Consider the following 12,247-nt stretch of genomic DNA (forward strand, 5'->3'; position numbering starts at 1 on the left):
TGTTGCGGTAGTATTGGCAGTAACTTCATCACTGAAACCAAATAACTGGTTGCCTGGGAATGATGGATGCTTGAAAATATATAAATGTTAAAATAAAAATGCCTAAAGATGGACATAAATGTTTGAAAAATAAGTTAGCAAAATCATATTTTTATGGGCTCATTTTCCCACACTTTTTTTTTTTTACTTTAAAGCATATGTACACACTCTCACTTTTTACAGGACTAGATAAATGAGGAACTTTATTTATTGTTGAGAATATTTAAAATGTTAAACATGAAAAACTAAACAATTGTTTATTTTAATGAAGATTTGTGTATAATTCTGGACCTTCCTCATGTTTAACCTGTTGATATAAATCTAGATCAGGTGGATCAAAATCTTAGTGTAAATTTTAATTGTATTAATGATTTGATTCTTTGCTTCTTGATGTCTAAAGGAACCGGCTCCATGCCTGCACAGAGGGTTGAGGGCTAGGCTCACTCAAACATTCACACAGACACATTCCTTTGTTGTAGTGGGAGGTGTGGACAGACCGTGCGACCCTGGAGGCGCTGTGATTAACAGGAGTGTTAAACACCTCAGCAACACAAAAACAAACCACAGAGGAAGCCTTAGTGTTTACCCCAAACAAAAGCATGGCAGATATTGACTCCATCAGTCAGAGAATCAGAGCCGTATTTCCTTCCACCCAAGCTTTATGAGCTGATGCAACTTTAAGAGATTTATACTTCAAGGACTGTGTGGCATGCTTTTTAGTGTCATCTCTTTTATATCTGCCAAATAATTCCTCATCAGTGGATATTTCACTTTAATCGCTTTTACTTCAGAGAAATCTAAACATCTAAATGGGCTGTCTCCTTAATGTACCTGATAATGTTCATTAAATCACAAGGCACTTGGCTGTCAAGAATAATAACCATTACTTGAAGAATCCTGAGCATCTTTTGAAGTTGCTCCACCTTTTGCTGCTGAGGAGAATTGTACGTGTCATCCAGCATGGTGAGAAGAGATGAAGACGCTGCACAAATAAACTCATAATAGGGATAATCTGTTTGGCAGCACTCTCCCCTGCTGATCCAATCATTTTAATAAGATGATTATTCAGAGCAGGTGGATTTAATTAGAAGTAGTTGACCTGCTGTTTAGACACTATTAAAAGAGTCTGCTGGAGGAACAATGTCTCAGACTTGAAGAGCGATACAGCTGCAAACCCTCCAGGTGCTTCTTTCTTCTTTTCCCCTATCGTCTGTCAGCCAGCTCCATAATTAATAGCACATTAAGTACTATTGTCTCACAATACGGTTGTCGTTTTTAGGGTGGAAGCTCCTACTTGGACCTTTCTCTTTCACTCCCTTCATCTTTATCAGTGAATTTACTACAGCTGGGGTGCACACAGGCACTTTTAGTGTTGTTGGTTTAGAAACAGATCCCTCTCTGTCACTGTTTGTCTTCCTGGCTGTCGGCCCTGAACAGCCACACAGTACTGAAAGCTCTTTAAGTGTTACATCCTTGTCATCATACTTTGTGTTTTTCTTCGATTATCTTCTAATTACACCACATTTTCTTTGCCGTATCTTCTTTCTATTTTATAACAAGGTATTTAAATGGGTATAAGGCCTTAGCTGACCTCTGCAGGAAGAGGGTAACTGGCAGATATTACATTTAAAAAACCAGTCATCTTCTAATTTACCCTTGAGCATTGACGCATGATAACAAAATATAGGCTCAAATTTTAGCAGTCGAGTGAAACAAGTGCACTGCTACCAAGGTTAAACAAGTAGAGGCAGTGCATTAAAAGATAAAACACCATAGCAGCTTGTCCTTATTCCAGGTGTTTTCTTGCAGTGATGTCCTCTGTTGCAGAGTCAATGAAAAACCAAGGAGAATGGTAGGACACATTTATTCAGCACAGAAAGGGAGATTTGCAAGCATTGGTCAGATCTCATTACCAGACCAGATAATGGTCAAGACTAGATCAGTAATAATTATGAGATTTGTGGTTCCTTTGTATTTACCTTGAGCAAAAAGGGATTGACACAAACATACTTTTGGTTTTAGGTGTTACTTTTATTTCTCTGCTAATATTTGAATTATGCTGCAAAAGATGTGCAGTATTTGGAGACACATGATTCTAGTTTTGGAGTTGAATACATTTCATTTGCTCATACTGAATCCATACAAGGTTAAACTCTGAAGCAATTTAGATAAGCATTCAACAGCATATTGAACATCACTAAAAGGTTGAATCGCAACAACCAAAATACCTTTTTTATAGAGATGAGTTAATTGTGACATCATCAGACTATTTTATTAATCCTCTGATAACTTTTGGATTTTTGGTTTCTAAGGCACGCTGTCAACAGAGGCCACCCGGCCTTCATCCACTAAAGCTATAGGTGAGTGGGGCCAGTATTTGGGAAGGCTATTGTCTGACGTGAACTTTCGCAGAGAGGTGAGAGTTGTAAAGTAACTCATTCCCTCCTGCTCTAACTTCTATCAAGCTATTGACAGAAGTCAAAGTAACTCAAACCATAAAAACGAAATTCTTCTTTTAAACTTGTGTGATGTTGTCCTTGTGAGTCAGGTACGCAGGGTTAGTAGCCTGCCTCATCTCTCCTAGCTGTGCAGGGGACCTGTAACGTAGTGTTGGTAGGTGTGTTAGCTGTTGTTCTGGTTTTGTGACTGCTGCTGGTGACTTCTGGGTCATGACTGTTTTTATCTTATCTCTTATAAAACATGTTTGTCCATTTTGTGAGGTGAATTCCACTGTAACTATAACTTCCGAAATAGTGTTTGACTTTCTGGGATTGGTGGAATGTTTATGTTGTTCTTTCCCACAAGTCAGGATGTGATAGGCTACTGGGATATGATGAGTGTTTATTTAATCTGCATACCCATAACTAAATGTTTATCCTGCAAGAATGGCATAAGATAAGGTGGCTTGCCCATTTGTTAGACACTGAGTCATTGGCTACTGTTCCAACTTAATGCACGTCTAGCTTGACGGGTTGCAGTAGGTTATGGTTAGGGCTAGACGACTGTAACTTCATAATGATCCACTGAATATGAGGATTAAAAAACAGCAAATTATCATAGGTTAAGTGGCTTTTTTAAGTTTAAAAAGCAAGTTTTTATCTATTTTAAATCAGGGTTTATTATTAATTTCAACTCAGGACAAGTGTCCTATACATCATCAAAAGCATCCTGTAAGTGACAGAGAAGTAGATTGTATTGAAGACAATGTCACCTGCATAAATATGAAAATTTACATTGGAATTGTAATGATGTAAATAAAAAAGGTCCAAACACTGAGTCTTGTGGCATCCTGTTTGCTGTTTTTACAGTGAAATGTATTCTTGGGCTTTTTATGCCTGTATTGCCAAAAATAGGACAATGGATAGAGTCAGAAATAGGTACGAGAAGACAGGGGACAGGAACCAAAAGCTGGACTCAAACCTTGGCCAACCGTGACACAGGCAGTGATCTAACCACTCAGCCATCTGTGCTCCTCCATTTGCCTTCTTACGAGAAAAACACTAAAACCTCTGTGACCGACATTGCTTTATACAACAAGAAGAAACAAAGTTTATGTAAAGGTAGATAACTTTTGAACCATACGTTTTTGCAAACTTTCCAGCAACCCTGGAACTTGGATGATTTTCTGAGGCTTTTAAAGATTAAATCCACACCAGTGACTCCGAATTGAGCATCTTTTTATCAAATATTTGATCCATTTCCAATTGTTTCTGCTGCTAGCTTAGCTAAGCCACCTTATTGTAGTCCCACAATGGTTGTCATGTGGGCTGTGACAACTAATGGCATGACTTTTTGTTTAGATCTTGTAGGAGGTGCCCTGAATAGCTCATAATAGAGAGAAAGAGAGACAGAGAGCCTGTGATGTGGCCCTCTGTGTCACTGCAGACAGGAACTGCTTTAATAAGGGCTGAAAAACAGCCAAAATAAAAAGTGCATAGATTTTTTCAAAATATGTGAATATTTTGAAGACTTTTTATCACATAATGATTATTTTGCATTGTTTGGTCTCTTTGGTGAGAGAACAAGTTTGTGCAAAAACGTCTTATTCATTATTGTTAACTGGGGGTCACATGAAATTCTTTGTGTTTTTTTCTTTTGTCTTTATAGTTAAATCGTGGTAAAGTTGGCTTGGATTATGGTTCAGAAGAGCCATTATAGTTCTGATGTGTTTATGTCTTTGAATTCTTAATCCCATTTGTATAGAGACAAAGATCAGGATTAGATTGTTTTGCTCTGTTTATGCTGTCATTGAATTAATCCTGAAATTCTTTGATAATACTCATCCATTATGCTTATTAACAGATGAAGCCTGCAGCACAAATTTCTCACTGGGTAAAACTGGCAAGAATGCAGAGACTTGCATAACTTCTCAGTTTCAGTTACTGCATCTCTAAATAGGAAAAAACTTGAATGATGTGAAGCGTGCAAAGCAGTAAGAGGTAGCTGTATCATCTTCCCGTCACTTAACAATAGGTGTTGTTAGCTGACTGCCAGAGGAGAGGTTGCTGGGTAGACTGAGGATCGACCGAGAGGGGAGGAGATGAAATTCTAGAGGCTGAAGTGTCTGTAGTCATGCAATGATTTGCCTCTTTAAATGGTAACTCCTGTCTACCTTTGAAGCTCCTGGTACAAATTGGGAAGTGATCCTCTGAATCCGTGACGTACTGTAATTCTCTCAGATCCCATTTCACCTTCACGACAAAAAAGGAATGCAGACGAGAAGAGAGGACAGGAGGGGCTGGGAGTAGAACACTTTCACTGTTTCTACAAGTACCCTGTATTTTTTCTTTTTTTTTTTTTCACTTCAGATACTCAGCTTGTGTCCAGTTCCCACAAATGTAATCCTTTCTGCTTTGCTTTCCAGGAATGTGGTGTGGTCAGAGGTGTTTTAATCCATCCATTGGTGTTATTCATTCTCAGTATGTCTCTCTCTCCCTGTCTCTGTCATCTTATGTCCTTCTCGTGCCTACCTGTTACTTCTTTATCTTCGATCGACCCCCCCCCCCCCCCAATCCTCCCCCTTCCCCATATGCCCTCTAACCCATTTCCTTTTTGTCTAAAGAAGAAGAGCTGGACTATTTAACCCCACCAGTGTGGGCCGATCACCTTCCCCTCTTTCTCCCCGTGGACCACCAGCCAGCCAGAGTAGTGATGGAGGGTGAGATTTGTTGATCAAACTTTTTACCCCCCACAGCAGCTGCTTTCCTCCCCAAAATGCATGGTGCTACACTGTGCGGCCTGAGGGGGAGTGAATGTCACCCTCAGTTATTTCCTCCTGCTAAAAGACACCACCTGAGAGCAGCTTTTCAGTGGAAATTCCAGCATGAATGCCAAGCATGTCACAGGTTTTGCCACTCGAAATATGCCTTCTTTTCCTTTCACTATTTACTATGGATGTAGCGATACCTTATAATTTTAAATCCCAACATATCCAAACAGTTTAAATCCATTTCACATGAGAATATTTTGTGCTACATTATTTTCACTTGCAGGAGCACTATCTGCTTGTTAACAGATGATGGCAGAAGGTGGGGATTCTGAGGCTGAAAATGTTTCAGGGTTTAGATTCCTGGTGAGCAGGATATTTTAAAGACAAAACAGTACAAATATTGCAAGAGACTCATGAATGACACAAACAGCATAACCACATGATGTAGCATGGAAAACAGCTACTACACACAAAGCTTCACACACCAAAAGATTTCAAAATCATACACTTAAAAATTTAGGTAATTTCTTTTATAAAAAGCTTTTAAAAATATTTTTCCTTTTTCTCTAGACTCAGTACCCCATCATGACAATATAAAAAAAGAATTCTAGAAATGTTTGCAAATGTATGAAAAATAAAAAAACTGAAACTGAAATATCACATTAACATTATTTACAAGTATTCAGAACCTTTCCAACAACACTTGAAATTTAACTTAAGTTCCTTCCATTTCTCTGGATCCTTGCTGAAATGTTTCTTCACCTTGATTGGAGTCTACCTGTGGTCAATTAAGTTGGTTAGGCATGATTTGGAAATGCACACACCTCTCAATAGAAGGCCTCACAGCTGACAGTGCATATCAGAGCAAAAACCAATCTTGTCTCTGCCTGCTGAGCTCAGAGATGGGATTGTTGCAAAGCACAGATCTTGCAAAGGCTTAAAAAAGTTCTGCTGCACTGAATGTTCCCAAAAGCACGGTGGCTTCCATAATGGAAGAAGTTTGGCACAACCAGGACTCTTCCGAGAGCTGGTCAACTGGCCAAACTGAGCAATCAGAGCAGAAGGGCCTTGGTTAGAGTGGTCACCAGGAACCTGATGCTCCAGAGATCCTGTGTGGAGATGGAACAAAGTTCCAGAAAGATAACCATCACTGCAGCCCTCCACTGATCTGGGGTTTATGGCAGAAGTGTCTAACATCAAAAACAACAATGATACACCAAAAACATGAGCAGAGGAATCCCAACAGGGGTGATTATTCGAAAGGCAACATCTTAACACACTTAAACCCATAAAGACATGTCTAAAACACATCCAAACACTCTGCTCAAGAGCATGATGGGAAAACACCTCCCAGATTTGACATTTCTGTAGGCGGAGCTTAGATCAGTTGACTCTTTAAAGAGTTTAACTAACACCGTCAAAAAACTCCAACACTGAAAGCCTTTCACTCAGAATGGAGCTAAAATCAACTCTGAGAGCAGCAGAAATGTTCATAACTGCCAATAGCAATACCTGCTCATACCAATATCATACCAATCATGCACCCTTTGTACATATTTTAATATAAAAATAGCATGAGATCATATCATGAACCTATCATGACATACTATATTATAAAGCATCAGTCAAAATCCTATTTCAGACCCAGTACTGTGATTGAAATCATATGGTAGAAAATTGTTATAAAACTATATCATTCATCTGGTAACATGATTTGTATCACATAATTTAAAATCATCTTAACATTGTTTCATGAACCCAGTTTCCTGATACTCATTGAACATTGTGATAAAACTGTATAGTAAACCGAGTAACGTAACACACAGTTTCCTCAGCTGAGTATATCTCTGAGTGTATCGTTACATCCCAGCTATTTGCTGTTAAAAATGTTACGTTGTTTTCCACAAAAAGCCAGCATTATTTCTTTGCTCCTCTTGCTTATTTTCTTCTCTAGTTTTAAGAGCACTTGGGAGACAGCTCCTCCTTCTCCTAAAAACAATCATCGACATGGACTCAGCACTCATGACTCCTCCATCTCAGCTCCAACAAGGCCTTAAGTTCTCAGAGCGAGTGTTATCTTCTTTAGAGACAAGCCTATCCCCATGAAAGAGCCCCCTGTTAATCTCTCTGTCAGTGTTGGAGGCGTGTTGGGAATGTAGCCTAGCATACCCCAGTGGAGCTGACCCAATAAATCACTCCACTTTGCATCACTTTAGATATATCTTAGCAGTTCATTTACCGTACAGTGAACCACCCGGAGGGGTCCTGTACCTATGCTGTTGCACAGGTTTCTGCAGTCCTGGGGCCATGTTGAGCTGTCAGTTGTTGGTCATGTCTGTTATCCCTGTGTTTTCCTCTCTTTCACTCCTGCTTCTCTTTGTCTTGTCCGTTGTTTTTCCTACACAGAGAAGATCCTTGCTGCGTCTTGCGTCTGGCATGTGCACGGAGCTGCCCCTGTCTGAGAATGTGACCATTTCAATAATCCCTCATTTACATTTTTAAGCTGTTTTTCTTTTCAGTGAGACGAGCGAGTGGAGACCTGTTTTTCCACAGGCTGACAATGGACAATGTTGCTATGGTTTTTTAGTGTAATTGCAGTAATGAGAATGCCAGTTGTTTACTGTGAAAACCACCGAGGAAAACAGGGTTGACACCACTAATTAAAAAACTAAAATGTGTGGATTTGTGTGAGGCTTGTGTGTAGGTGTGTGGTGTTTAGGGGTGGTGACATTATCTGGTAAAAGAGGGAAGCAGGTTCCAGTTTGGATTTAGACTGAAAATTAGAAAATGAGCAGATGTCGGCCTCCTGATTGACAAGGACAGGACAAATTATTCTGACTTAGTTAAAAAGAATGATGGAGCAGTCTATCAGTCAAGACCAAAAAGGGCTTCTTTTTGTTTTGTTTTGTTATTTTTAATGAAATTTTAGCAGGTTTTAAAAACGCAGGTGCCTCTATATTCATAAGTGCTGAAAGAATAGGAAGAAAAGCTGTGCTGTGATTTGCATTTGGCAAAAAGATGAGTTTAGTTTATAAAAACACATTGCAGTTTTTACCTTGACATCGCACTGCACCTGCATTTCTACCTTTTAAAGAACCAATTTTGCAACCACAAATGCAGAAAGCAAAAGTAAAAGGTCAGCTTTAAAAGGCAAGCACACATACCCTTTAATATACATTCTAACTACTGATGCACCTATTTGGAAATTTGCCTTTATGCATTTTGTGCCGGTCCACACTACATATAGTAAAACTACACTTTTGACATTGTTTGATGTTTTATACAGAGCTGCAGTAGCTCTTGAAAATCTGTGGTAAGGTGGGTCTCCTCTGGCAACAACAAAGCAGAGAGTCAACCTCGTAGCTAGACCATGCATACTGATGAAGAATATCCTTCATACGTCTTATAGGAGCACCTAAAGTCAGAAGCTCTAACTCAGTGAATAACTTCACTCATGCCATAAGTATCTCACGCACCAAAGACAACAGTAATCCACCAGAAACATGAGCGAAAGAGCCCCAGCAGGCATCACCTCAGAACTAAACACATCTAATACACTTCTAAACACTCTGCCAAAGGGCATGATGGGAAACTTTGCTCAAAGATCCCCCAGATTTGAAATTGCAGTAGACAGAACTTAGATCATTTGACTCTTTACTGAGCTGAACCCTGGTGGATCAACAATGTCAAATAACCAACTACATTTCACTCAGAATAGAGCTAAAATGACACTGTGGGACTCAAAATCATCTCAGAAATATTGAACCCTGAGATATCAGCGCTCCAGTTTTTGCCTCGAACCCCAATTTAACAGGACTAATCATGGTTTTAATAAAATGTACGCACATCTAATTTTGACAACATCAAAGCAGACAGGGCCCATGCCTCCCCAGAGATCTTTGGTACCTTTGCATTGGTTCCCGAATTGGGAATCAATGCTTCATTAAGATCACCAAGAAAACATGAAAACAATGTGAAGTATTCATACCCTGGCATTAAGAGCTTCTGTAGACCTCCAGAATTCAACTTCAACTTATCCGCTTTTGTTGTTGACAAAGCTGATATCAAAGTCCCTCCCCATCTTGATTTTGATTGGCTGGTGAGGGCAAAGTGACGTCCATGAATTCCAAAGGTCCGTCTTTTTTTAACTGAGAGCATTGACATTAAACAGCTGATGTAAGGCCTTTGCTCAGGACACAGAACACTAAATACTCTGGGCTACATTCATTTTGTCTGAAAATGGGCACTGCCAACGCAGGCCCTTAATGTCTTCTAGATTTACTTTATCCTCTCATATCAAAATCTGTGTTCTTTCTCAAAGCCAAGCCTTCATTTGAAGAAATAAATCAGGCACGCCTCCTTGCCAGTCAGTCTAATTTTTGTTAGATGTTACTGCATTGTTATTGCTCAGTAAGATTAGTCATCCTTAATTGGATTCAAATAATGTGTGAGGCCTTGTATTTTAATGATTTTTTTTTTTACATCTGCTAATAACTTTATTTTTAAATTCCCAGTTAAATTGATTAATGTCATCATTTTTATACACATATCTTCATTCAGTGGAGTAAAAGTCTGTCGCTCATGTTAATGTCCACTCCTTGTTATCGTTTCTCTTGAATGCAGTAAAGTCACTCTATAAATGTTCGACTATGTCGGCTTAAATGTAACAACTCCATCGACAAACTGACACCTCTAAATCAAGAAGAATTTACAGTTATGGAATACGAGTTAAAGCCTGGTGCCAATTGTTAGAATTCAGCAAGATGAAAGTCCAAATTCCAGCCGCGCCTTTGCTCTTCAGTGGGTGAGATGCTGCCATTAATAGAAGATGCGGCCCGACTGATGTCCTAACTGGGCATCTGCGCTGTCATTCATCCATTTTAATCAGAGGTATCTGTTTAATGTAAGAGGTATGAGGCACTCAAAGAATGCTCCACGCATATGTCCGAGGAGCTAAACGTGGCAGCATTCATAACGCGGTCAGCCAAGATGAAAACGAGCTTCATGTGCTGCACAGTCACATCTATTTGTGATGCTGTACTGTATCCCAGAAACAGGCAGTGATATTCATGGAGTATGTTATTTATATTTGTTGGAGCTTGTTTCATCATTCCTCTCTGATGGATTCCTGTGTGTGCTGGGTTTTCCCCTTTTGGGTCCTGGTACTCCCAAGGGACCTCACATTTAGGTAGAGTGAGGGAGCATGCTGATATTTGGGAGACCTATTTTGGATTTTATGAAAGTAATATATTAGCTTCCATCAACAGCTGTATTTAAACCTTAAGCTTACATTTACTCCTAGCAGTGGACATTTTCATTCTAAGGTCGGGTTGCAAAGCAGGAGAGATCTTAAGTATTTTTAGCAGCTCTTATTCCGAGCCTGCTTTTAATTAGAATGAGTATTCCAAACATCCAGCAGAATTCAGCTCATTTTATGGACAACTTACATCAAATTAAATTGATAAAGCTGATTAAGTAACAAAGATAGTTTTCCTTAGTGTAAATCCAAATATATTTAACATATATAACAATACAATTTGTGCTTTATTCTGGAGGATATTTAAGTATGTTTGTGGTCTAGAATTCATGATTCCAATAAAAACTCCAAACTTTCAAGAGGGATGAGATGAAATGAAATGTCCATTTGTTCTGTTGTTTTACAAAATATGAGACTAATTGAGATAACAAAAAAAGAATGGCATGATGATTATTACCAACCATATCCACATACCTCGTCATACATTTCCTCTCACTTCAGTGAAGCTTTGCAGGAAAAGTTACACCATTTTCTTTATGAGAAAACTTGAACATTTCTTCAGGAGGCAAAAGAAGCTTGAAGGAAACTGAAATAAAAAAAAAAAACTTCCTCTCTTCCTGAGAATAGAATAACTCCAGGCTGCCCTGAAATCTAACTGTGAGTTCAGAAAGAATCAAGATTACCCATGAATAAATTATGGAGTTTATTCAAATAGAACTAATGCAAAACAAAGATTCTCAATATCAGTAATGAGAGTAATTAGTTACTGTCCTGCACAACTATTGGCAGCATGATCAATATGCTACTAAGAGTGATGTGCCCTCCTTTTTCCCCGCAAAAACTTAGAGAAAGCCAAAGAAATCTTTAGTGGGGACATTCTTGCAAGTTTTGACACATGATTTCAAGGTTACAAAAAATATAGCCTGTCTGGTGTAGCAGTTCTGCTCATACGGTGCTATGCAGCAGCTATGTAGCTAGCTTGAACAGGAAGTCCCAGGGCTCACAATAATAAAGTGGTAATTTCTGAGATCATTTTTTGATAAGAATAAACACAGAAAGCTTCTCAAACCAGTGCTTAGTAAAGCATGACAATGCTAAAGAGGCAGCAGGCAGGCAAGTAATACAGGAAGTAAAATTATAGAAAGGGCAGAATCAAATGACTCATATTTACTTACAGTCATGTGTCAAGTTTTAGGCATGCAAGGCACTAAGGGTTAATCAGTCACCCAATGAGCCATAATCGGGGCTGGACAGAGGAAGAGAGGCGGTCAAAGTCAAGCTCAACACATGTCGACACGCATGTGTGCCACTCTGCAGCAAAGGTCAAGCTTGACAGCATATGTTTTGTTTGGGCCTTTTCACACCTGGCATTACGCACCAGAGACCACTGGCAGCCCGACCATTGGATTGTAGCAACCCTACTACCCACCCTAGCCCGTGCTTACTCACCATATCCACTCTTTAATGTGTGGACTAAATTATTTTTTCAACTGATTATTTTTCCATGCCCTTGGTAATATGCAAGGGCATCCAGTGCATGACCAGGGTTGTGTCAATCCTTGTTATATACCTACACAAATATACAAACATATATATAACTCAATTTTTCTTTTTTTTCATTATTAGGTGCTAATGGTCACCCTTTACATCTGTCAGTAGGTATTGTTAAAGAGCTGAGTTGTTCACTGAGAGTTCAGAGTTCATTCAGACTGTGTCTGATGAAAAACTCTGCTCGAAACGTC

The 12,247-nt window shown here is 39.1% G+C and overlaps 1 protein-coding gene across 4 annotated transcripts in view; it reads left to right on the top strand.

Annotated features, from left to right (window-relative positions):
- Positions 1-12,247, top strand: part of npnta (nephronectin a) — a 100,434-nt gene that overhangs the window by 43,357 nt on the left and 44,830 nt on the right. For 2 of the 4 annotated variants that reach the window (XM_041784873.1, XM_041784874.1), the window contains one exon: positions 5,102-5,197. The exons of the other annotated variants lie outside the window; for them this stretch is intronic. In XM_041784873.1, coding sequence (XP_041640807.1) covers positions 5,102-5,197 — 96 coding nt within the window. The remainder of the gene's footprint in view (positions 1-5,101; positions 5,198-12,247) is intronic. 4 annotated transcript variants of the gene reach the window in all.

The sequence above is a fragment of the Cheilinus undulatus genome, linkage group 4, assembly GCF_018320785.1.
Source record: "Cheilinus undulatus linkage group 4, ASM1832078v1, whole genome shotgun sequence".
In the NCBI taxonomy this organism is placed as follows: Eukaryota; Metazoa; Chordata; class Actinopteri; order Labriformes; family Labridae; genus Cheilinus; species Cheilinus undulatus.